The 27,968-nt window shown below is 41.7% G+C and overlaps 1 protein-coding gene across 3 annotated transcripts in view; it reads right to left on the bottom strand.

Annotated features, from left to right (window-relative positions):
* The window catches only part of LOC122550791 (relaxin receptor 2-like), a 158,833-nt gene that overhangs the window by 113,808 nt on the left and 17,057 nt on the right, over positions 1-27,968 (bottom strand). For all 3 annotated transcript variants that reach the window (XM_043692054.1, XM_043692055.1, XM_043692056.1), the window contains exons 2-3: positions 12,782-12,928; positions 5,053-5,130 (exon numbers count right to left, since the gene is read on the bottom strand). In XM_043692054.1, coding sequence (XP_043547989.1) covers positions 5,053-5,130; positions 12,782-12,928 — 225 coding nt within the window. The remainder of the gene's footprint in view (positions 1-5,052; positions 5,131-12,781; positions 12,929-27,968) is intronic.

The following is a 27,968-nucleotide window of genomic DNA, read 5'->3' as shown; positions in this document are numbered from 1 at the left end:
TGGCGCCAATGCAGTCATCAATGTAGCAGAGGAAGAGGTGGGGAGTGGTGCCGGTGTAATAACAGAAGATGGACTGTTCTATGTAGCCAACAAAGAGACAGGCATAGCTGGGGCCCATACGGGTGCCCACGGTGACCCCTTTGGTCTGGAGGAAGTGGGAGGATTCAAAGGAGAAATTGTGAAGGGTGAGGACGAATGAGAGAGTCGGTGGAAGGATACTGTTGGGGACATCGGGAGAGGAAGAACGGAGGGCTTGGAGGCCCTGGTCATGTCGGATGGAGGTGTAGAGGGACTGGATATCCATGGTGAAGATGAGGCGTTGGGGGCCGGGGAAACGGAAGTCTTGGAGGAGGTGGAGGGAGTGGGTGGTGTCTCGAATGTATGTGGGGAGTTCCTGGACTAGGGGGGATAGGACAGTGTCGAGGTAGGTAGAAATGAGTTCAGTGGGGCAGGAGCATGCTGAGACAATGGGTCAGCCAGGGTGGTCAGGCTTGTGGATCTTGGAAAGGAAGTAGAACCGGGCAGTGCGGGGTTCCCGGACTCTGAGGTTGGAAGCTGTGGATGGGAGATCTCCCAAGGTGATGAGGTTCTGTATGGTCTGGGAAATGATGGTTTGGTGATGGGGGGTGGAGTCATGGTCGAGGGGGCGGTAGGAAGTGGTGTCCTCGAGTTGGCGTCTGGCTTCAGCGGTGTAGAGGTCTGTGCGCCAGACTACCACTGCACCCCCTTTATCTGCTGGCTTGATGGTGAGGTCGGGATTGAAGCAGAGAGATTGGAGGGCTGTGCGTTGTGAGGATGAGAGGTTGGAATGGGGGAGAGGGGTAGACAGGTTGAGGCGGTTAATGTCCCGATGGCAGTTGGAGATGAAAAGGTCGAGGGCGGGTAATAGGTAGGCACGGGGTGTCCAGGTGGATGCAGTGTGTTGGAGGTGGGCGAGGGGCTCTTCGGAAGGTGGGCAGAAGTCCTGATTGTGAAAGTAAGCTCGGGGGCGGAGGTGGCGGAAGAAGTGTTTGACGTCACGGTGAGTATTAAATTCATTGATGCGTGGGCGGATGCTTCCAACCACATAGTACGGGAACCCCGCACTGCCCGGTTCTACCTCCTTCCCAAGATCCACAAGCCTGACCACCCTGGCCGACCCATTGTCTCAGCATGCTCCTGCCCCACTGAACTCATTTCTACCTACCTCGACACTGTCCTATCCCCCCTAGTCCAGGAACTCCCCACATACATTCGAGACACCGCCCACGCACTCCACCTCCTCCAAAACTTCCATTTTCCTGGCCCCAAATGCCTCATCTTCACCATGGATATCCAATCCCTCTACAACTCCATCCTCCATGACCAGGGCCTCCAAGCCCTCCGTTTCTTCCTATTCCAATGTCCCCAACAGTTACCCTTCCACCGACTCTCTCATTCGTTTGGCCGAACTGGTCCTCAACCTTAACAATTTCTCCTTTGAATCCTCCCACTTCCTCCAGACCAAAGAGGTGGCCATGGGCACCCGTATGGGCCTCAGCCATGCCTGTCTCTTTGTTGGTTACGTAGAACAGTTCATCTTCCGTAATTACACCGGCACCACTCCCCACCTCTTCCTCTGCTACATTGATGACTGCATTGGCGCCATGTCATGCTCCTGCGAGGAGGTTGAGCAATTCATCAACTTCACCAACACATTCCACCCTGACCTTAAATTTACCTGGACCATCTCTGACACCTCCCTCCCCTTCCTGGACCTCTCCATCTCCATTAATGATGACCGACTTGACGCCAACATTTATTACAAACCCACCGACTCCCACAGCTACCTGGATTACACCTCTTCCCACCCTACCTCCTGCAAAAATGCCATCCCATATTCCCAATTCCTCCATCTCCACCATATCTGCTCCCAGGAGGACCAGTTCCACCACAGAACACAGCAGATGGCCTTCTTCTTTAGAGATTGCAATTTTCCTTCCCACTTGGTTAAAGATGCTCTCCAACGCATCTCGTCCACATCCCGCTTCTCCGCCCTCAGACCCCACCCCTCCAACTATAACAAGGACAGAATGCCCCTGGTGCTCACCTTCCACCCTATCAACCTTTGCATAAACCAAATCATCCGCAGACATTTCCGCCACCTCCAAACGGACCCCACCACCAGGGATATATTTCCCTCCCCACCCCTTTCCGCCTTCCGCAAAGACCATTCCCTCCGTGACTACCTGGTCAGGTCTATGCCCCGCTACAACCCATCCTCCTGTCCTGGCACCTTCCCCTGCCACCGCAGGAATTGCAAAACCTGTGCCCACACCTCCTCCCTCACCTCCATCCAAGGCCCTAAAGGAGCCTTCCACATCCATCAAAGTTTTACCTACACATCTACCAATATCACTTATTCTATCTGTTGCTCCCGATGCTGTCTCCTCTTTATTGGGGAGACTGGACGCCTCCTAGCAGAGCGCTTTAGGGAACATCTCTGGGACACCCGCACCAATCAACCACACCACCTTGTGGCCCAACATTCAACTCCCCCTCCCACTCTGGGCCTCCTTCACCACCGCTCCCTCACTACCCGACGCCTGGAGGAAGAACGCCTCATCTTCCGCCTCGGAACGAAGGGCTTTTGCCTGAAACGTTGGTTTTACTGCTCCTCGGATGCTGCCTGAACTGCTGTGCTTTTCCAGCACCACTCTAACCTAAAATGTGGCTGACTCGTGTAGGGATTCTCAGTCCAATTAAATTAAACTGCACTAGAAGATTATTTTTGTCTGTCTATTTAATGTAGCACAATATGGCAAGGCATTCAACTGTCTTTAAGAAGTCCCACTGGTTAACCAGATTGAGTTTTTGGGTGGATCTTGAAATGGACTGACAGATTCCCACCGAGACTGGCAAAAGTTTTATTCAATATTTAAAAACTGCCCACCACCACCTTTCCCCACATCCATTCAGGAACTCTGTATTTTCCAATTCTGCTCTCTTGCATACATCATGTTCAATTTTCTATGAACATTGATGACCATGCATTCAACTGTATATGCCTCAAGTTCTGGAATTGCTTTCCTTAACGTTACTACATCTTTCTCCTCCTTTAAGGCCTATCTCTGTGTCCTTAGTCACATTTTTGGTCATCTGTCCAAGAATCTCCTTGGTTCATTGTCTTTTTATGTCTAATTAAACTGCTATGAAATTCTTTGAGCCACTCCTTAGAACTTGTACATGATATTAGTTTGGCCTCAATTGAGGTACTGCATCTAGTTCTGATCACTGAAGATGTGAAGACATTGGACAGTGTTCAGATAAGATTCATGAGAACTACTACAGAAATCAAGCACTTCACATATCAATATGAATTGGAGAAGTTGGGGTTGTTTTAATCAGAACATAGAAGCCCAAGTGGAGGTTTGACAGGTTTTCAAATCATGAGGCACCTGGACAGACTAGATAAAGAGAAACACTTTCCAATTCATGCAAAGATTGAGAATGAGAGGACACAGTTTCAAAGTAATTAGCTAAAGAAGCAAAAATGAAATGAGGAGAAACCTTTCCACTGCCTGACAGTTTTGTTCAACTGGGGGATTCAAAAGGAAATTGGACTGTTAACTGAAAAGGAAGAATGTGCAAGGTTACAGGTTGAAGGTAGGAAAATGGTACTCGGGTGAACTGCTAATGTGGGGAGCTGGTGCAGACTCACTCGCCAAAAGGTATCTTTCAGTGTTGTAACAATTCTGTGATTCTATTTTAAATTATTTTATATAACTATTTCTAAATTAAAGTCATATGCGAGTAATAATAATTTTTACACAACAATTGGCAGACAGTGCATTACAAACACTCCATTCAGGGATAACAAGCATTGAAGCAGCGTGACACATTCACAATAAACAAGACTTAAATCACTTTGAAATCTCAATAGTTTTAAAAGGGATCTGTTAAAACACTCAAGAAAAATCAACTTATGATCCTCAGTCAATCCCCAAAATTGCTTTTCCTTCATTCTTTTATTAATAGATTCATGATCTAAACACAAGATTTCCATCTATCTCTGATTGGTGACCTGTTCAAAATGCATGAACAGCTTGCTAACAACATGGAAATAAGGATTGCTGGCTAATAATTTGTTGGCTATTGAATGGATTTCATGAGATAGCCAGTGGGACCTAAAGTGTTTGTCAAATCCCCATGGAATTAGACGCCTGAAAATTGTCTGCACTAAATTTAAAACTAAATTTGATTTCTTAACCCCACAAAGTCCTATTACCATAGATGCTCTTTTCTATCATAAGTATTTTAAAATCTTAGTTTCTGCTTTATACATGGTTTGAACAGAATGATTTAGCCCAAAATAAGAAATCAACTGACTATTGAGGGGAAAAAATATTTCTTTGGATTAGCAAGTAGACATCTCACAAGTAAACTGCTCCATTCATTTCTTCGTGAAATTTAGGATATGTGAAGTTCTATGGAGTGGTCCTATAATCAGGATTATTGTTTAAAAAGAGATTAGAAATTATACTTACGAATGTGCTAGCAAAATTATCTTCAAGTGGAATTACTACCATATTAGTATGTTCCCAGTTCTTCCTGGGAAATACTACCTGAAGTGTCCTTCATTGGCTCAGTGAGAGATATATGAGCTTGAAGTCAGCCTCAAAATAAAAAAGAAAATAGCAATTGATCTCTCTGCCTAAGGTGATCACTTAAGAACATAATTTACTTTTTAATCTTCTCTTCAGCCCAAATGGCCACTTACATTTCCTCCTGGATCTTGAATGGTACTGTGAGATTACATTTCCTCAGTGGGTCAAATGTGTTTATTACTTTGTTGCATATGTCGGTGCCTGCCCAAATATTTAAAGGATCCAATCTCCAGGGCTGGGATTAAAGAAAAGCAGAATTGGTCTATGGAAAATGCATTTAATTAACTTCTGACATTGGAATGATTGCCAAAATTTAATATCTGAAATAAGATTCTAGATTCACTGGGTTAAAAACAAACACACGTAAGGAAGTGGTAGATAGTTCTTTTGAGAACTGATGTTTAAGACTAAAATCTAAATCACTTACAGCAATCTTCTGACATGTTTTCATTGTGAGTTGGAGTGAGAAGGTTTTCAAGTACACCTGCTAGGCCAGTATTATCATCTAGAATGATAACAGAAAACTCTTCAATAACTTTTAGATACAAATTTGCATTTGAAGTTGCCATAATAACATATTTGTTTTTCCCGGATTAAAATCAAAATTATAAGCTATCAATTGATTACGCTGAGGTTAGCTAAGAATTTGGACAAGAAGATAGAAAAGGAAATTAGTTAAAATGAATTTAGAACATATATTCAAAAAAGAATCTTGCTTAAATACATTTATTCATAATATATATCTATATCATACATTTACAATAACTTAACAAGGAAGGTAAGAACAAACATATTAGTGTAATTGAAATTAAACACTAACAATGCCTGAGTTAATATACTAGGTGAATTTCAATAGTATTTCTCAACTTTGATTTTCTTAACCCTTTAGAATCATTGAAGATAGAAACATAAACATACAACAGGGTTGAGTTTAATGCGGCTTGGTCCTGGGTGGGAGTTTAGCCTAGCAGTGCCGCCTGCTTTTTAACTTGTCTAGTGGCTAATTAAAGGCCGCCTGATTGGAAACCTGCCAATCACTGAGGAGAATGATGGCAGCACAGCCAGGAAGAGCTGAAAGGCAGAACAGCCGGAGAGGCCACACCATGAACCAAGCATTGGTCACAGCCACCCAGGTAATCCTTAAATCTGTTAATTTAAGGATTAAATCCTTTGAACTATTACAAAGATTCCTGGAAGCCTCCTGTGCGTGGTGAAATTCCAAGGATGCATGTCTTTCTCATGCAAAACTGCTGAAGGAAGTAGTATTAGGAGTGTGTTTGAAACTGGGGAAGTTGGCTGGAAATTGGCATTGAAGTTTTTTTAATTTTGAAAGCTTGCACAATTCAGGGAGGAAGGGAATCTCAATGTTGAATGCTGCCAATGGTACCAGTACCAGTTTTGAGGTAGTGGGTCTCTCCAAACTTGCCTCAGATTTTCCTCATTTTACTCCATCACAGAACAAACATCAGTGAATACAGTTGCTAGTCCAAGGGACCATCAATAGCCTCTGAGGAGATAAAACCTCAGAAAGTGCCTTGTCATATCCTTGTTCTGTAGATAACACAGCACAAGTACACACAGTTCAATGAGTATGTCTGAGTGTCAGCTCCACAGGATCCACACAATAGTGAGTACATCACAGTCGCAGGACCTCCTGTTAGAGACTGAGGCAGACAGAGCCACTGGCTCTCTAAGATGTGTTGGAAGTGAACTACAGACTAAGCCCCAGTCTGAAGACAAGTCTAGGAATTGTCAATTAGGTAGCAGAAGCTGAACTGACAGTGAGAGGTATGTGGAAATATGATTGAGTTTCCAGATAGGAATCTGAATGAATTCATGAATAGAAAGGGTTTTGAGGGATATGGGCCAAATGCTGGCAAATGGGACTGGATCAGTTCAGGATTTCAGGCCAGCATGTTTCCATGCTATACATCTCCTTGACTCTATAACTGTACGACTCATCTCATTTCTAAAAAGTCATTTCTTCATCCTTAGGCTGTGCCCTCAGGTCCTAGTCTCTCATACAAATGGAAAACATCTTCGCCATGTCCAACCTATCCAGGCCTCTCAGTATACAGTAAGTTACAACAAGACACTTCCCCTCATCCTTCTAAACTCCATTGAGTACTATCCTAGAGTCCTCAACTGCTCCTCAAATCACAAGCCCTTCATCCCTGGAATCACTGTTGTAAACTTCCTCTGGATCGCCTCCAATACCAGTACATGCTTCATCAGATACAGAGCCCAAAACTGCTCATAATATTCCAAATGCAGCCTGACCAGAACATTATACAGCCTTATAAATGCTGGCCTAGTATCCCATGAATGAATTTTAAAAAAACTATTGTGGAGAGCTAAACCCAGAAGCACCCTGCTGATATACTGGGTGTGCATTTTGACCTGCATTTAATCATGACTTTGTGCTCAGGTGTCCAAAGCATGATGAGAGGGGAATGAGGAGACTGGAGTCAAATGCAGGTCTTGATTTCTTAGGAAAGCAGAAAGACAAAATGGATCTCATAGTGATGGATAAACTGAAACCATTAGGAAGCAATTCAAAGTGATTCTCATGGGACAAATTCTCCTAATCCCTTTGTCATTAAGTCAAGTGTGTCCAAAATGTCAACAGCTGAGCTTCTGCCATTGTGCAGGAGAGCCACTACATCAGTGCTGTTTTGGCCTCAGTTGATCAGAGGATGCCTGGCCAAAATCATGCCAGGTAAAGTGGTATAAAGGTTAACAGCCTGACTCCAACATAACTGGTAGCAAGCCAACGTAACCAAAAGAAATCTTAAAAGACAAATTAGTCAAACCTGGCGTCACATGAGTGATTTTCACATCTGTGAGTTAGGAAGCATGTTGATTAATTTTCAATTAAGTGTTTGTTCTTTTCTCGTGATGTTTGGCTGCATTCATACATAGTTAATGTGTGATTCAGTAGGTTTGAGTTGGATGGTGAAATGATGGTCAGGGACTTTTTGTAAATGGAACAATCTGTTTGGCTAGATTTGATTACTCTACGTTCCCTCTATTCAATGTGACCTGGGTGTTCATGAGAAGGAAATAAAAGTACAAGACAATAGTCGCCACATGAACATATACATATAAACTAGATACAGGAGTTGGTCGCTCATTCTGCTGCGCCATTTAATAAGATCATGATTGATCTGATCATTCCATATTTCTGAGCTTTCCTATCTTGCTTCTTAAGAATCCATCTATCTCTTAAAAATATTTAAAGACTCTACTTCCATAGTTTTTTGATTAAGAGAGTTCCAAGGTATTTGTGCCCTCTGTGACATACTTTCTCCTCCTCTCGGTTTTAAATGGGCGACCCTTTACTTTGAAACAGTGTTCCTCATTCTGGATTCTCCTGCAAGAGGAAACATTCTTTCCACATGCCCTTCCCACAACAATTCACTGCTCAATGGATACCAGTCCAAAGACAGGACAGAAAGACAGAAACAGGTAGTTTTACCTGCTCCCGAGTCTCTCGATGTAGGTGTTCAATATATTGTCACACCATTTGGCAGCAGGTTGTGGCCAAACAAGAAGCTTCTTGGGGTGAGGTTTGTGCACAGGTCTACCAATACCAGCTATAATTGGGGGAACAAAGTGTCCACATGGTTTTGAGGGCTGCTGGCACCAATGGCCCTCTCAGATGATCCCTTTAAATCTCTTAAGGTGTAACTGCCAAAGAATTGACAAGCAACTGCTAATTCCATAGAATCCCTACAGTGTGGAAATAGGCCATTTGGCCCAATGAGTCCACACCGACACTCTGAAAAGCATGCCAGGGAGGAACCACCTTCAGAGTGTAGTGCTGGAAAAGTACAGCCAGTCAGGCAGCATCCGAGGAGCAGGACAATCAATTTTTTGGACAAAAGCCCTTCATCAACCTCACCTTCCATCAAAAAAATGAAGTACTCACTTTCACCACCTTCGGAGAGGGTCAATAGTGCAGAGCGACTAGGGAGTATGCATTCTACATGACTATGCACTAGACCTTTTAGGGGCACATGACATACATTGCTCCCCTTTAAAAGCCCTCTGAGTGGTATGCGCCCGTCTCCCTCAAAGGTCAAGTTACTTGCCTCACCCACTCCAAGTATGGTCATTGTGCATTTTCAATTTCCAGCACAACAGAAGGTGACAACTAGCACTCCTCTTCCCATGGCCCATGGCCTCAGTCTGACCATATCAGTGAGTCCTCATATGTCCCCCTCCGAGTAGTCCATCCTGTCAACTCCATAGGATTCACACTTCTACAAGTTCCCTACTTGACACTTCTACATCTGTTTGTGCCTATCTATCCCTCTTGCCCAGCACCATGCATATAGAATCATTGAGCTGTACAGCACAGAAACAGACCCTTCAGTCCAACATATCCATGCCGACCAGATATCCTCAATTAATCTAGTTCTATTTGCCAGCAATTGACCCATATCCCTCCAAATCCTTCCTGTTCATACAGCCATCCAAATGCCTTTTAAATGATGTAATTGTCCCCGCCTCCACCACTTCCTCTGCAGCTCATTCCATACACGCACCACCCTCTGCATGAAAAGTTGCCCATTAGGTCCCTTTACATCTTTCCCCTCTCACCCTAAACTTACGCCTGCAATGAACATATCTGGTATTGTCATTTGTGGGCCCGCCTTGAAGTCAGGGTACAACTGACTATTGATGACACACACTTTCTCTCTCACTAAACCTTTCCCAGCCATGTCTTACAATTGACCCCCATCAAAATCCAGTTACCTCCCCACCCATGTTCAAATTATATTGCACCCGTGCCCAGAGCCTGCAGCCCCCAGTCTCAAATTGTCAAACTCAGCGACAGGGCTTCAGTATCTATTTCTTACCCTACCCCATCAATCCTTTTTACCCTTTTCCCTCCATAGTTTCTGAAACTGCAACCCAAGGAACTAACCGTAGCCTGCAACATCGACTGAACATCTGTTGGCAAAACGTGCCCAAAACGTTGACTGGGACCTGTACACCTTCCTGACCACATTCTTACTCTTCCTGGACTGGCCACTATGCACCAAATGGACTGACATGGCCCCCTCCCTGTATTGCAGAGACACAGACCCCTAACCAAAAACACCCTGACTTGGTGACTCACATGGTCAATCCCCAGACTAGCATGGGAGATTGCCCTCGACTTACTGTGCTGGGATTTCCTGACTGAGAAGTACCTCCAAGAACCTAATTGATAACCGATCCCCGAAGAGTTGGAGACCTGGCAGTCTGCTTGCTGCACAAGCAGTGTGTCACTGCATACGCTGCTGGTACCATTTAGCAGGAAACGCACCCCCTAGATGGAGGACTACTGAGCAGTAAATCACACAAGATACTGCACATTAGGTTACTAAACAACAGCTCATGGTGTCAGGGTACTATACCACTTTGGTAAGAGGATTGGCTAATTAATTGAAGACAGAGTTGAGATAAATGGTTCATTTTTAGGATGGCAAGGTGAGATATCAAGGGCACATTCAATCAACTGTGGCATCAAGGAGCCCAGCAAAACTGATCGATAAGTATCAGGGGACAAAGTGTCAGCTGGTTGGAGTCATACCTGGCATTGGAAGATAGCTGTGGTTGTTGGAGGTTAGCTATCTCAGCTCCAGGACATCGTTGCAGGAGTTCCGCTGGTAGTGTCCTAGGTGTAACTATCTTCAGCTGTTTCATCAATGACCTTCCCTCCATCATAAGGTCAGAAGTGGGAATATTCACCAATTATTGCATAATATTCAGCATCATTTGCAACTCCTCAGATACTGAAGCAGCCCACGTTCAAATGCAAAAAGATCTGTCCCATATCCAGGCTTGGGCTGACAATTGGCAAATAACATTCATGCCACACAAATGCCAGGCAATGACAATTTCCAATAAGAGACATTCAAACCACTGCCCCTTGCCATTCAATGGTGTTGCCATCACTGAATCCCCACCATTAACATCCTGTGGGTTACCATTGACCAGAAACTGAACTGGCTTAACTGCATAAATACAGTGGCTACAGGAGCAGGTCAGGACCTAGGAATACTATGGCGAGTAACTCATGTCCTGACTCCCCAAAGCCTGTCCACCATCTACTAGGCACACATTGAGTGTGATGACACCATCCAGGACAACGCAACCCACTTGATTGACACCACTGCCACAAACACCAACTCCCTCCACCACTGATGCTCAGTAAGAGCATTGTGTACTACCTAAAAGATGCAATGCAGAAATTCAAAGATCCTCATATACCATCTTCCAAATCCACAACCACTTCCAAATAGAAGAATAAGGGCAGCAAAGAAACAGGAACACCACCATCTTCAAGTTCCCCTCCAAGCCATTCACCATCCTTACGTGGAAACACATTGCCATATCTTATAGACAATAGACAATAGGTGCAGGAGTAGGCCATTCAGCCCTTCGAGCCTGCACCACCATTCAATATGATCATGGCTGATCATCTTTAATCAGTATCCTGTTCCTGCCTTATCCCCATAACCCTTGATCCCACGATCCTTGTGAGCTCTATCCAACTCTTTCTTAAATGAATCCAGAGAGTGGGCCTCCACTGTCCTCTGGGGCAGAGCATTCCACACAGCCACCACTCTCTGGGTGAAGAGGTTTCTCCTGAGCTCTGTCCTAAATGGTCTACCCCGTATTTTTAAGCTGTGTCCTCTGGTTCGGCACTCACCCATCAGTGGAAATATGTTTCCTATTGCCAGAGTGTCCAATCCTTTCATAATCTTATACATCTCAATCAGATCCCCTCTCAATCTTCGAAACTCAAGGGTATACAAGCCTTCACTGTTGCTGGGTCAAAATCCTGGAATTCCATCCCTAATAACATTATGCATCTACCTACCGCAGCAGTTCAAGACAGAAGCTCTCCATAAGCTTCTCAAGGGCAACTAGGAGTGGGCCATAAATGCTGGTCCAGTCGGCAATGCTCATGTCCCATTAGAGAATAAAAAGAACCCTGTTGAATTTGAAAGTAAAAAAAAATCTGGAATAAAAAAATAAGATTGTCTGTTTGCAAATATGCAACCATTGTCATAAAAAGTCATCTGGTTCACTAATGCCCTTTAGTGAAGCAAGGTGAATGGTAGGTATTATGGAATTGGTTGGGGAATTGTTGGCTGTCTGGGATGGTCAAGCGGGTCGTCAGGGATTGGCTTTAGTGGGGACTTGGGGCTCAATTTCATTATTAGCCAGGAATTAGAGTAAGTTTATCTTTCTCTAACATGCCCTGCCTGACCAATATGGCAAGTAAGAACAAATCTTCGAAAATCTCCAACTCTATAAGTCAAGGTTCAGGAACTTTTATTTGGAAAGCTTCAGATGCCAGATAATTGCCAATTGAAATTTTCAATTTCCTGGGCAAGTCCTGTGGAGTTAAGTGTATTGTGAGTTCCATATGGTCCTGACAAGAACTTCTAGTTTATGCTTCTGCAACGACTGTCTTCCTAATGGAAGATCTAAGCCATTATACTTTATAGGTATTAATTCACAGTGAATCCGTGATGATTCAGCATGAAAGCAAATGCAGGCAAGTGGGACTCGTTCAGATTGGGTAACCAGGTTGGCATGGTCAGGTTGGGCCAAATGGTCTGTTTCCATGCTGCAAGTCTCTATGACTCTACCATTCCTTAATGGAATCCATTCCGAGACCCAATAGACACTAGTTCTTCAATAGCATGTATAATCAAAATCTGGAGATAATGGTTTAGATTTTAAAGCTGTTTAATATAATTCTAAATCATTGTTGTAAAGGCATGCATGGACAGAATTATATTCAGAATTCATTGTGAAAAGATAAGTTTTCAACAACGAAGGGGGCTATCAGTTAAAGACAGTTAAATTGACTTCACAATTTTCTGCTTCGATAAAATTTATGGGAGAAGGGGTGACAAGTGGATAAATAAGAAATTGTACTATATTCATCCTGTGCTGAGTAAATATACCATTTGTAGGATCTTGCAATTTTGCAACAACTTCCACTGAATAAGCAGTTAATCAAAAAAAAAAGTAACGTCAAATTATTGTAATTGTTCCTCAAAGCTTTTTCTTAAACTGGAATTAAATGCAATGTAAATAACAGGCTTGATGTACTATTCCATTTTAGATTATCAAAAGTACATTACCACAATCTTCCTCATCAGCTCCATTTTCACAGTCTTTAACTTTATTGCAATGTGATGACTGCGGTATACAGACTGAGAGATTGCCACATGGAAAAAATCCAACTGGACAATTAGGATTGTGAAGGATTGTTTCTGGCATTGCAAATTCTAAAGAGAAAGAAAAGAGAATAATTCACTGAAATTTTTCACTTAAAGACCTGCTCTGTGAAAGACAGCTCACTGTCAAGAGTAAATAGTAAATTATTGAAATATGTAAAGGATCTCAGTGAAGTAATAATGCAATCAGGATGTACAAAATGCAAAGATCACAAACTGTTACAAAAAGGAACAACCTGTTTGACAAGTGTCATCACTGAAAATGATTTTATCTACACATTAAAGAGCAAAATGATTTAAATGTTTTCCTTTTCAAATTTTATTTTATTTTCTTCACTTGCAGGCACTGACTATTGCTGATATTCTTGTATAAGCCATGGTAGCAAGTATTTATTCATAGTTGACATTGCAGACCAGCCAGATTCTATCATCATAAATGTCAGCACATGTAAATGACCTATTAAGTGGAGTTATAGAATAGCAGCTATCAGCAGGAGGCTGGTCTGTTTGTCTCCTTTCCTCTCTGGCCTGAGGATATCCTTGTATTAGCCCAGTTGAATCACAGAATGATTTGAGTACTGAAGGAAACCATTTCACCAATTACGTCCATGACCACTCTCTGCAAGAACAACTCAGTCCCACTCTGTCGCCTTTTCCTGCGGCTCTAATTGTATTTATTCTCTTTCTCTCTTCAGATAATTTTCACATTCTCTTTTGAAGGTTGTAGCATTTTCCCCAGATGTCTGTTGCTGATGTTTTGTGGCTTTTGCCATCTTTGTGCATATATAATACTGGGTGATGAAACAAAGAACTGCAGATGCTGGAGATCTGAAACAATGTACAGAAACTGGTGGTGGAAAATTAGAGGGGAGAAAGCAGAGGTAATGTTTCAAGCCCGGTGATTCTTCACCAGAACTGGTTGAGTTTTGCCAACAATTTCTGTTTCTGGATAAGGTTGCTCTCACAAATTCTCCTTTAGGAACAGGCCCTTCAGCCCACGATGCCTGCACATGGTCCATATCTCTCTATTCCCTGCTCATTCATTGTCTGTCTAAATGCCTCTTCAACATTCTACCTCCTCTCCTGGCAGAACATTCTAGGCCATACAGTGTGGCACTAAAAGCGCAACAGGCCAGGCAGCATCTGAGAAGCAGGAGAGTTGACATTTCGAGCATATGCCCTTTGGCTTGAAACATCGACTCTCCTGCTGCCTGACCTGCTGTGCTTTTCCAGCGCCACAGTTTTGACTCTGATCTCCAGCATTTGCAGTCCTCATTTTCTCCTAGAATATTCTACGCACCTATAACATAAATATTACTCATTCAGAACTATTACCTTGTAAAGTAAAGGCCTCATTTAAAATTGCCTCCACCAAACTCAAAGGCAGTGCATTCCTTGTTGTAAAAATAGCTGCATGAAAAGGTTTCTGCTCATGTCACATTTCCTTGTTTCACCAATCACCATAAATCAGTCTGCTTGATCCTTCAAGATTTTGAACAGTTTTGTCAAATCTCCACTTAATCTTCTTTTCTCCAACAACAGGCCCAGCTTCTCTAATCTATCCACATTTCTGAAGTTCTTCACCTCTGAAATCATTCTTATGAATTATTTCTGCAACTTCTCCAATATCTATACATACTTAATAATGCCTATCTTTTCGAAGACTTGGCGATGCTGCTATTGGACTGGGGTGGACAAAGTTAAAAATCACACAACACCAGGTTATAGTCCAACGCATTTATTTGGAAGCACTAGCTTTTGGAGCGCCATTTCATCAGGCAGTTGTTGCCCACCTGATGAAGGAGCAGCGCTCCAAAAGCTAGTGGTTCCAAATAAACCTGTTGGACTATAACCTGGTGTTGTGTGATTTCTAACTTTATCTTTTCTAAAGTTGGGTGTCTGGAACTAGGAAGAGTATTCCAGCAAAGGCCAAACCAATATTTTATTGGTGCCTTCTTGCTTTATGCTCTACTGATGCTAATGATGTTATTTAGTCTTGGTTGGAGATAATTGGAAAGACAACTCTGGACCTCAACATGGAAAGTTTTATCATTGATGTTTTGCAATAATCTTAGTAACAATTTCTAACTAGTTATCGTAATTTGTACTTAATCACTATCATGAAATAAATTACTCTTGTGAAGGCAAGAACCTCTTGTTAAAGATTTACATGTGGTTGTTGCTCAGTCACTATAAACCAAATATGCCTTTGAGACCCAATAAAGATGGATATTGGTGACATCTTTCCACCCACAAATACCACATGATGATCAGCATCAAGTATTATTGTTTATTACCAAAATCTGTGATGGTGAAATAAAATCTATTGGACTCAGGTGATGCTTCCAGAAGTCCGAGTGAGTCTATAGCTTTAAAGACTTTACCACTATAAGAACTACTCAAGCAGACAGAGGGTAGATGCAAACAGCAGGAATTTGTGGAAAAATCAACAAAGGAGAAACAGTGCTACAGGCTAAAGCCTTTGCTTTAGACCTGGTGAGAAGAAACTCAGCAAAAGCACTGTTGGCAAGAATGGGGTTAAAGATAAATCATGCTTGACACTTACAGGTTCTAATGGCAATTGAGGATCTCTCAGAGCATTCCCAGTCAGAGGGTCAGTATAAGAAGTGTTACAATCCCAGTTAATGTTATTACTAGACAAGTCAGATACCAGATTGAAATTTGGTTTGATAGTATTTTTTGTCTAATGAGGTAGATATCCAAGAGAGCAATTCTGCAGTTTTAGTTTTAGTAATTAAATAGAAGCTTCTAACAGAAAAGAAAACATAATAAAATAAACAATGTTAAATTCATACAACACAATTTGAAAGATTTCCAAACACAGAAGAAAACAAAATATTCCATCCACGTCAACAGCATCCATTTATGGTACTCAAACACTAAAAAGAATTCCCTTCTCTATCACATCTGTCGGTTTCACTTAATTGTTACTTTCAGTTCTAGGTCTTGAGATTCTGATAGCCTCTTCCTTTAATATTCAACATCTGAGTTTAAACCTTCAAAATTTTGAATAATTCATTCAGGGTTCTAACTAAGCACTTCTGGTCTGGAACTTCCAAAACTAATATCCCAACATTGAGATAATGTATTTCTAACTTTTCTGCATGAACTTCTCACTTCAGGAGAGCAGCATTCTTACATCAAACAACAACCAGGACTTTGGTGAACTGACATCAAAAGTATTCAACCTTTGGATGTTTCACTTAAGGAGTAACTAAGTCAAACCTGATCCTTCGAAATAAAATCCTCTTCAATGCTTTTTCTATCTGCTCTTTAAACTCTCTCAATGCAAACAAACTCCCATTAGTACCCCAGGATCTCTCTTTTTCATCCTAGTTTTAAAATAAAATTATGGGTCCAGAAATATTGACAAGTTAGTCATCAAACATTTTCATACACAGATACCAAAACCCATATGTTACCAGTTTAAAATCCAGCAGAAGCAGATAGGGTATAACAGAAAGAGAGAAAATTTGAGACTGAAATAAGAGTGGGAGATCAATAATTTAAATGATAGATCTGATGGCAAGAATTTATTAAGGTTGCAGGCATAATATTTTATTTGAAGAGTTGTGGAAAAGAACAAATATTGTTTATTAGGCCATGAAAAGTGCAAAATTATCTATTTGCCTGTGAGAAGGCATCATTGCTATTTACAGACATTAAAGTCATCAAGGGAAAGCAATCCTAGTTGAGGAAAGTGTTGGCATAGTGGTAATGTCACTAGATTAATAAATCAGAACCCGAGGCTAATGTTCTAGGAACTGGCTTTGAACCTCACAATAGTAGATGGCAAAATGAGTAAATACACAGTTGCATTCAACAGGACCGATAATTGATGATATAGTAAATCGTCAAAGCGTAAAAGAAAGCTCAGATACCTTTTGAAGAAGGTGTACAAGCTTTAACAATTCCATCTGCCACTGATCCACCCCCTTTGATAAATCTGTTTATATCCTCCTATAACCTGAGATCTTCCTCACAGTCAACTACCTGGCCAATCTTTGTGTCATCCGCACACTTGGAGGGATTCTCGCCTTAAGATCCAGCAATGTATCTCAAACATGCATCATTAACTGCCCCTAATATGTCCTTCACATCTGGTTCTACCACATCTGACTATGCACATTACCTGGAACAACTAGACACACACATCTTAGTCTTAGGGGCGAATTTGCATTTGCAGATTTGTATTTGAAGACACAATCTGGCAGTCAGTCAGTCCATGTGATATTTTATAAACTCCTACTCTGGAAATGAAACCAGTCTGACTCCAGGTTGGGACACAGATAGACTCAAACTTCATACCTTTAATGCATTGTCTGAACTGAGAAGTAACTTTTTTACATATGAATCAATCGAAACCTGCATCCCCATTCTAAGTGATTAAAGACTTAACAGCCATCTAGTTTTGTCTATTACATTGCATCAGTTGTATGACACTTTGATCTTTTGTTAATAAATACTGTGTCCTATGATTCTGCCCTACTAGCTATCTGACGAAGGAGCCGTGCTCTGAAAGCTTGTACTTTCAAATAAACCTGTTTGACTACAACCTGGTATTGTGAGATTTTCAACTTTATCCACCCCAGTCCAACTCTGGCACCTCCATATCATACAAATATATAAAAGAGAAACAAGCGAAGGCTACTCCACCCTTACAGCCTGCTCAGCCATTCTAAAAGATCATGGCTGATCTGATTTTAACCTCAACTCTACATTGCTGCAAATCCCTGATAACCTTTCATCCCCTTGGTAATCAACAGTCTATCTCTGCCTTAAAAATATTTAAAGATTCTGCATCCATTGCCTGTTAAAGAGATGTGGTGAGCATCTAGCTAGACCAATTAGCTTGATGCATATCCCTGAATGCACAATGTCCTTACTGCAGCATTTCAATGATAGTTGTCAGTGCAGCTCAGTTTACAATGCTGAAGCGTAAATGTGTTCTGTAAGTGTGTTAGAGATGTGCCATGAAGTTTCTTAGAGGTTGGCACATGTTGGATGCCAATGTCTGTGGATGTGGGGTGAGTATGGCCAGTGCCCATAGAGTGTGGCCTGCTTGGGAGACTAGTTGACACCCGTTAAAAAATACTTGGATGAAATGTCATAACTTTTAGCGCTAAAAATCATACAACACCAGGTTATAGTCTAACAGGTTTATTTAGAAGCACTAGCCTTTGGAGCGCTGCTCCTTCATCAGGTGGTTGTGCCATGGTTCTACTGTCCAATGGTGGACTAGAGTAGATTTAGTGTAGCTTTGGTGTTAAAGACGATAGGCCAAAGGGTCTCTTCTGTACTGTATGATTCTATGATAATTCTAACCCAAAGCAAACTGCACTCCACCAAAACAAAATTCAGCCCTCTGAATTGGGTCTACATTTACATAATTAACTTACCTTGGAACCCAGACCCATTTCACTATTGTCCCTGAACTCAATCCATGATTCCCTTCACCAATAACTTAACTTTTCAAGTCACAAGGCTTCATGCCAGAGTTCATGCTCCTTATTACCATATCATCCCACCACATGCTGATCTAATGCTGGATACATCACAAAATTGCCACTGGTTTTATCTCTGTATCTCAACCCCACATCAGGGAATCAAAATTTCACATCCAACCTTATTACCTTACTCTGCTCTCCACCTTTCTCACTCTTGTGGGGTCTTTACACCACCTATGGACCCCTTCCTCATCAATGCTTCAAAGCCATATCAAAAGGGTCTCAAGCCAGCATCTGAAACTTTTTGGCAGTATTGTTGTAAATTTCAGTACTGATTTTATTTGTCCCAACACAGAGCTATGCAATCTAAATCTCTAAGTTGATGTGGTTCAAGTATATGCCTCTGATTACATCCACTGTGTCAAACTCAATTGTAGATCAATAGGTTTCAACTCCTGAAGAAGGGCTCATGCCCGAAACATCGATTCTCCTGTTCCTTGGATGCTGCTGACCTGCTGCACTTTTCCAGCAACACATTTTCAGCTCTGATTTCCAGCATCTGCAGTCCTCACTTTCTCCTCGAAGGTTTCAACTCAATCTTACTAAATAAACTGCACCATGAAAGTAAAAGTTGTTCATATAGATAATTATGGTCAGAGTCTAGACATCACATAAAAAGACCAGAATTGGGCCTTTAACATTTTATAGCTCATTTGTGAGATCAGATGATATTTCCTGGAGTTTTAAGCTTCTGTGCTCACTATGCCTGTGATTACACTGAGCACGAATGCAATTTCAAGCTGGGGAGCTTATTATGGTAAACACCATTATTTATTTGTAGCTCTGAACATTATGTCTTTAAAAAGTAATAAAGTGGAGCAAGTACTAAGTGGGGTACTTTTCTTTTCAGTGAGAATGGCAAGTTGGGAAGCATTGAAGAGGGAAATTGATTAGCTGCAACGGTGACCAAGATGAATGTTGTTCATAGCATTCCTTCACAGAATGTGTTTGATAGGTACTTGTCAACCTCTTGGAAGTTATTCAGCTATCCATGTTTGCCCTTCCCTCCCACCAGGCTTCAGCACAGCGTGGGGGCAGAATTTTGAAGTTCCATCTCATACTTTAGATGAGACACATGAGGAGTAATGGCACCAATTGAACTACAGCAGGAGGAGGAACACCAGCACCTCCACAGACGTGCTTCTCCTCAGCTACAGACTGCTCCACAGGACAGAGAGAATGGAGACTGGAGATTCAACCAGAAGAAGCTGAACACCATTCAGCATAAAATCCACAGAGGATCAGCTCTCTTAATATGGATGCACACAGTTCCTCAAGAGGTTCAGGTATTCACAACAGATCATTACTGACATCTGCAGCCTCAAGAGCTCCTGGTGCATTCCTGGTGATTATCAAGGTGCCTGAAATTGGAGGGACACCAACTTCAGATCTCTACCCATCATCAAGATTGTGTGCTCTCATTTGCAAGTAATGATGAGAAGTTACAAAGTTTGTGCAGATAGAATGCAATACAACATTTTCAGAAGGTGACTGTGTGCAAGAAGACAATATGATAAAGGTGAAGGTCAGTTTCAGCATTGGCTGTTCACATGATAATGTGAGGAAATGCCTATATTGCAAGACCCAATGGAGTATATCAAGCATCAATATTTTATCTCTGTTCCACTATGGCTCTGGTGGAAGCATAAGCATACTTTGAACTATATCAGTCTGAGGGGTCATAAGAGTGTCATTCACCATATTTTGAAAAAGAGTAGTGCTTGTTTCCCAGCAAGCATCATTGTGCAACCAGAGAAACTTGGAAGGATGTAGTTTCTTAAATATATTTGATCCCCACACTTTGACATCAATGGTCACATATAGTTTGACATTGATGGAGTGAAAGCCTTTTTCAATTGATGAACTCTACAGTTTGGTGATAGAGTGCTCTCAATGCAATATGGGTGCAGTCAGTAGTGTCCTACATGTGGGGGGGAGCCAGAAATGGTGGAGAATCATCTTGTCCAATATGCTTGATTTGCCATGTCATGAGGGAGGGTCATGGCAGTGATCTAGGGAAAATGGGATCACTGACATCCCAGAAGCATTTATAGGCCAAGGATTGAGAGACGTCACACAGTTCTTAACTGCTCCTTGGAAATGAGTTGCTGGCTTAAAAATTCAGGGTAGCTTTGACTTTGATGGCCATTGGGATGGGTTTGCCACCCAGTGGCTCTGAGCATATGTTTTTCTCCAATAAATGACATAGTTCAATGATGATGAATTGGAACATTCTTAAATCAGTGTTTTCACAATTCTCCAGAAAGTTGAATAAAATGACAGAGGGGCCTATAGATCCAGGGTCACATCCTTTTCCTCGGCCTCCTTGGTGGATTTTTGCCTGCTGTCATTATGCCTTTAGCAGAGCTTCAAACTTTCATCAAATTATTTCGTCCCAAAAGAAAAAGACTCCAGTCGTTTACTCTGCTCACTTTGCACATGGTGACAACTGGTTTTGTGCAGTCATTGCAATAACCGAACACGCACAGTTGTCATTTAGTCAATGGTGACAAGGTTACAACCTTGCATTCTTGTGAGTGGCTCCCCTTCAGAAGCAAGACGATCCCCCCATTCTTCATGTTCACTTTTGGGTTGCTGTCCCAGTGACCCCTTCAATCTCCCTCCTTCCATTTCTGTTGAGCCTCTATCTAACTATTAATGTTCCCAGTGTATCCCCCAGAATCTACAGCCTTGTGAAGTGTTATTCTCTTGTTGATCCTACACTCTCCTCATGAAGAGTTCTGAGTGACCTGTGAGAACACCCCTTCCTGGATTCCCCCATCTCCTCCTATGGTCTAATATACTACTTTTATATATAGAATTGCCCTCTTCACCATAACCATTCCCATTATTGGTAGAGGAATTGAGTTCCGGAGTCCTGAGGTCATGATGCAGTTGTATAAGACTCTGGTACGGCCGCATCTGGAATATTGTGTGCAGTTTTGGTCGCCATACTATAGGAAGGATGTGGAGGCATTGGAACGGGTGCAGAGGAGGTTTACCAGGATGTTGCCTGGTATGGAAGGAAAATCGTATGAGGAAAGACTGAGGCACTTGGGGCTGTTTTCACTAGAGAAAAGAAGGTTTAGGGGTGACTTGATTGAGGTGTACAAGATGATTAGGGGGTTAGATAGGGTCGACAGTATGAACCTTTTCCCGCGTATTGAGTCGGGTATTACTAGGGGGCATAGCTTTAAATTAAGGGGGGGTAGATATAGGACTGAAGTTAGGGGTAGGTTCTTCACTCAGCGAGTCGTTAGTTCATGGAATGCCCTGCCAGTAACAGTGGTGGACTCTCCCTCTTTATGGGCATTTAAGAGGGCATTGGATAGGTATATGGAGGATAGTGGGTTAGTGTAGTTTAGGTGGGCTTGGATCGGCGCAACATCGAGGGCCCAAGGGCCTGTACTGCGCTGTATTCTTCTATGTTCTATTACTAATCCAGTGCAATGAATCCCACCCCCAGACATGAGATGCTCTTTCCTCAGGGGTCCATCTGACCATTACTGAACAAACCTCCAGGACTAACAATGGCTGAGCCCCAGAATGGATTTGGTAGGACAGTTCTGACTGAGTATAGCTCAGCCCCTGGACTGATGTCTGCACAGCACAACTGATGCCACCTGTAATCTCTGTACTATTTGCACTTGACCAGCAAGACTAATTCCTGATGAAGGGATTTTGCTCGAAGTATCGATTTTCCTGCTCCTTGAATGCTGCCTGACCTGCTGTGCTATTCCAGCACCACACTCTTGATTCTAATCTCCAGCATCTGCAGTACTCACTTTCGCCAAGACTGATCACAGCTCAATCCTCGGACTGCAAAGTCGCTGACCACCGATCTCTGGTAGGATCAAATGCCTGATGACCTTAGTCAATCTCCAAGACTGGAACTGAACAGACCCTTTGAGTGATTTTGATGGTATCTCTTGACTGGCCACTGTCTCCTTGATCCTACTATGGAGTGCTCCTTTTCAGACAAGGGCATTTGCTTGAATTACGTGCAGTGTATTTGCTGCATGTATTACTAGCATCTAAGTAGGGACAAAGTGAGCACTAAGAAAGCAACCTAGGCACTATAAAATACATTCCTTGTAGATGAGGTGTGTGAGTCCCTGCATGCCAACAGTGCAAATTATGTGCAAGCCAGAGCTGCAAGCCAGATGGTTGAAGATCAAATCAATGGGTGATTTAGTTTGACACTAGGCAAGATGACGTAATATGATACAGATGTTTGCTACTGCCCACTTGTGTGGATGAAGGATGGAGGAGGATAGTGCCCATGGAGCATGCAGGGACATGATAGCCTGGACAACAATTGGCGAGGCTGAAGCCACTCGGTATCCAAGCTGATCCAATGCGAGGTCTTGCACTTTGGACAAAAGAATACAAGCATGGACTACTTTCTAAACGGTGAGAAAATTTGTAAAGCCAAAGTACAAAGGGATCTGGGAGTGCTAGTTGAGGATTCTCTAAAGGTAAACATGCAGGTTGAGTCCGTGATTAAGAAAGCGAATGCAATGTTGTCAATTATCTCAAGAGGGTTGGAATATAAAAGCACTGTTGTGCTACTGAGACTTTATAAAGCTCTGATTAGGCCCCATTTGGAGTACTGTGTCCAGTTTTGGTCCCCACACCTCAGGAGGGACAAACTGGCACTGGAGCGTGTCCAGCGGAGATTCACACGGATGATCCCTGGAATGGTAGGTCTAACATATGAGGAACGGCTGAGGATCCTGGGATTGTTTTCATTGGAGTTTAGAAGATTAAGGGGAGATCTAATAAAAACTTAGAAGATAATATATGGCTTGGAGAGGGCGGATGCTAGGAAATTGTTTCCCTTAGGCGAGGAGACTAGGACCCATGGACACAGCCTTAGAATTAGAGGGGGTAAATTCAGAACAGAAATGCGGAGACCTTTCTTCAGCCAGAGATTGGTGGGCCTGTGGAATTCATTGCCACAGAGTGCAGTGGAGGCTGGGACGCTAAATGTCTTCAAGGCAGAAATTGATAAATTCTTGATGTCACAAGGAATTAAGGGCTACGGGGAGAATGCAGGTAAGTGGAGTTGAAATGCCATGATTGAATGGCGGAGTGGACTCGATGGGCCAAATGGCCTTACTTCCGCTCCTATGTCTTATGGTCTTCTGGTCTTGTCAGGTATTTGAGCCATCTTGCAAAAGGAGAGTAGAGAGGAGAATTGAAGGTGGCATATACAGTAAATAAGATGAATTCAGCATGGGCAAGACAGAAGTAATATGAGCCTTGCTTCTTTGCTAAGGGAACAAAGTGCAAAAAGGCAATGCAAGGCAAGGTTGGTGTGAGCATCCAGGTTGGCTCAGAGTGAGGCCTACGACAGCAAGTAAAGAGTTCAGAGATGTTGCATGGTGAAGTCCATGGGCTGGGTGCATATCCCTAAGCACATAGCGACCTGGCTGCAGCATTACAATGATAGTTGTCATTACAGTCGGAGGCACAGTCTTGAAATTCAGAAGCAAGCTGTAAATGGATCAGGTATGTGCCATGAGAGTTCTTAGAGGCTGGCACGTTAGTTGCCAATGTCTGTGAATATAGAGGTTTATAAAATTAATAGTGGAATTGATAGGGTAAATAGACAAGGTCCTTTCCCTGGGGTGGTGGAGTCCATAACTAGACGGCATAGGTTTAGGGTGAGAGGGGAAAGATTTACAAAGGACCTAAGGGGCAACTTTTTCACGCTGAGGGTGATGCATATATAAAATGAGCTATCAGAGGAAGTGGTGGAGGTTGGTACAATTACAACATTTAAAAGGCATCTGGATGGGTATATGAATAGGAAGGGTTTAGAGGGATATGGGCCAAGTGCTAGCAAATGGGACTAGATTGGGTTAGGATATCTGGTCGGCAAGGACAAGTTGGACGGAAAAGTCTGTTTCTGGGCTATACATCGCTAAGACTCTTTGACTCTATGTGGCTAGTGCCTGTGGACTGTGCTCTGTAATACTGGTGGCCAATGTCTAACATGGGAATCCTTGGAACAAGTGGTGAGCTGAAGTCACCAGCTCTCAGCTTTGACTTCCATGTGGAGAATTCTTGGCATCCAGCTTGCTTAGCACAAACAAGAAGCTGAATATTAGTGAGCATTAACAAGGTCTTTAACATGCAATAATCTCCTGTCATTGGTAACTCACCATTGCCTAGCAAGAGCCATGCCTCGCCACTTAGTCAATGCATATAAGATGAAGTGAGATACTCCTGACATTGAGATATGCATCACCGGATTTCTCACCTAATTCTGCTGCTCACCTTGCCATAGTTTACATTGTTGAGATAATTTAATTGAACTTAAATTTGGGAATTTTGCCACAGTTAAGTCCATGAACTGATAGCGTTTCAATGGTTGCTGGTGATTCTTACATCTGACAACATTTTATCTGCAGCACTGCTAATGACCTTTAGTAATAAAGGTATGCAATTTATAAAATGAAGTTTGTTTTAAACTGACAAGAAGTTCTCCTGAAGTTTCTAATAATGGTATTGGCATAACCACTTCTATTTGGTGTACTCACTTTTTTCAGTGTTACTTTATGCCCTTAGTGAACTTTCTATTAGATAACAGCAAAACAATTTTCTCTGTAGAGTGACTGAAGCAAATGCATAACTGATTTTTGATTACCTTGAAGTAACCCAGCTAGAATTTGTTCACCCTTTGAGATCAGTTAGAAAACTCTAACCAAAATCATGAAGCTACCTGTCCTCAATTACATAACTCAGATTAATAGAATAATAATAGAATTTTATAACTTCTGCCTTTTGTCAAAATGAAGATGATCGCATGCACTTTCTTTACAAATTGATCACATTGAGCACATTTCATTCTGTTTCAGATCTCTGCATTTTAACTCATGATCAGGCTTGTGAATAACACTTCAGACAACAACTACCGTCAGGAAAGATAAGATGTTAGAATCCAGTGGAAATTTCTTTGATGTCACAGAATGCTGAGATTAAATAATCAGCTCTTCCTGAAACAGCCATATAGTGAGGATAAATAGAAGAAAAGAGAAAACAGCAAAGATTCTGCTGTTCCAATTCTCCTGACTTCCATCCCATTTGTTCTGAGAAAGCTTATGCCATAATCTTCAAGACTCCCATGAAAAAAGGACCCAAATTAAAGTTGTCCGTTTTTCTGTTAGCTTCCAGTCTTGTGTATTGCTGCCCTGCAGAGAACAAGAGACAGAGAAAATAATTGGAGCTCATTAATGTGTCACTCAACCAAGGCATGTGCATTTGTGTAAGCTGTATAATTATTTGTATGATCAGTTACAAGATATGGACATCAGAATTAGGATTGCAGCAGGATGATGAAATTTGCTCATAAATACAAGTAGGGTTCATAGCCTTTTATGTGCAACCAGGTGACTGTGATATGCTGCTGTATATCCTGTGAAAATAACAGCAGCTGCAGATAGCACAGCTAAAGCTGGAAGGGTTTCTAATTGCTAAAACCTCCCAATGGTATAGAATGAGTAAGTGGGATCTCCTGCAGCAGTGGGGATGTGAAAGAGTGAAGACTGATGGGAATCAGAAAGTGCTGTGAAAATTATGGCACTGAAGTAAGACATCACACAAAGTTGGTTCTCCACTTAGCGACGCGGGTTAAATGATGCAACATCTTTTCAGCACTGCAGCTGGTTTTGAAGTGTGACTCCAGGCATGCTACAGTGTCTGCCTTGGCACTTCACTTCTCATGAAACAGAAGAAAAGATCCTTGTGCATGGCATTCTTCAGATTCACTAGTCAAATTGTGGGTAGATATACAACGTCCTTGCTTCAAGATATGCTGTCTCACTATAGTGAAGCTTGTCAAGATTCCTGATGAAGGGCCCTTGTCTGAAACGTTGATTCTCCTGCTCCTCAGATGCTGCCTGACCTGCTGTGCTTTTCCAGCACCATACTCTCAACTTTGATCTGCAGCATCTGCAGTCCTCACTTTCTCCATAGTGGAGCTTGTGTCCATCTAAATTTGTATCAGCTAAATAGTTTACAAATGACCAGGGGTTACACTCTCAAGTTTCCAAAGGTAGAACTTAGTTTGATTTCAGGTGATTGTTATTTTCCCAGTGAATTAAAGCCCTGCGAAACAACTACCTGACTCCTGAGTATTGTTGGAGCTGTACTTATCCAGACAATTAACTCAGATGGTGAATTAGTTTTGGGAAGTCAGAAAATGAGTTACTTGCTGCAGAACCTCTTTGTTGTCATCAAATTATTCATATATTGATTAAACTTCGAATCAATGGTGACTATCAGTGGTGACTGGTGGTGAATTTACTAATTCCATGAATAATCAAAGGTTAGTGTTTAGGTTCTTTGTTGTCGGGGAAGTTAATTGCCTGGCACGTGTCTTGTACAAATTTACCTCTAAGCTGTCTGTTGACCTATTCCTCACTGACCTATTCGTTTCCTGCATGATCTGCTGTGGCAGATAAGCTTGCTGAGATTACTACCAAGAGCTGATTCGATTCACAATTAGCAGAAATATCTCAGAACGGACAAGATAGAAAAATATGCAGTATGACATATCAAATCAATTAGCACAACAACAAAATAATCCTCACAGATACGGATTTAAATAGTTTGAATCTTTAGAAGATGTTTCAGAGGTTTATGGACTTAAGACCAGTTATTTCAGACAGTCATATAAAAATCGTGCAGAGGGAAGCTGTGATATTGGCAGTGCCTTCATCTCGATAAGACATTAGACCAAGGACTTGTTTTACAACTCAGATTCTCCCCAGTGTCTTGTCAAATACTGACCAAGCAACCACTATCATTAAATCCATGACCTGATCATTTTCTTTTTGCCATGTTTTCTGCAATCAAATTATTGATCTGTTTTACAACAGTGATTACATTTTAAAAGTATATTACTGGATTCAAATCAACTTGAGAGATTCTGAGATCATGAAGAGTGGTGTAGAAATGCAACTTTTTTAAAATTTGAGGCAGTGTTAAGGTTTCTAAACCAATAATAAATGGTTAAATAAGTCTTTTTATCTAAAATCGATTTTGAGACCAAGGAATATTTAGTAACAGTTGAAACTAACCGCAAGATATGAATTTAAAATTGTTTAGAGACATTAATACAAAAACATAAAAATGTAGAAGAGAAACGGAATTATATCATGTGCAAAAGAGAAAAACAACAAAATATATATAAGGCCACAGTGATAGTATGTTGGCGATATATAACATATTCAAGTCCATTTCCTGTATATGTAAAGAAAGATATTGACCAACAAACTAAAACAATCTGATCACCAAATGCATACACAATCTTATAATACTTTCTCTGAAAAATTATTAAAGCAGCAACAAATAATCATTGAAAAATGTTTGCTGCAGTATTGTGCTATGTGTTAAGATATGCTAAAACATATAGAACAACATATTTTGAAATTTTTGGAAATATGTAGGATGGCATTATAAGTGAATTAAGTTTCAGTATTGAACGGAGAAGCCTATTTGATGTAAAACAAGTGTTTGACAAGAACGTATAATAAATAGCAAAGAATAACAAA

Source organism: Chiloscyllium plagiosum, chromosome 6 (assembly GCF_004010195.1).
Source record: "Chiloscyllium plagiosum isolate BGI_BamShark_2017 chromosome 6, ASM401019v2, whole genome shotgun sequence".
NCBI classification, from domain to species: Eukaryota; Metazoa; Chordata; class Chondrichthyes; order Orectolobiformes; family Hemiscylliidae; genus Chiloscyllium; species Chiloscyllium plagiosum.
This window is presented reverse-complemented; position numbering and strand designations above follow the sequence as displayed.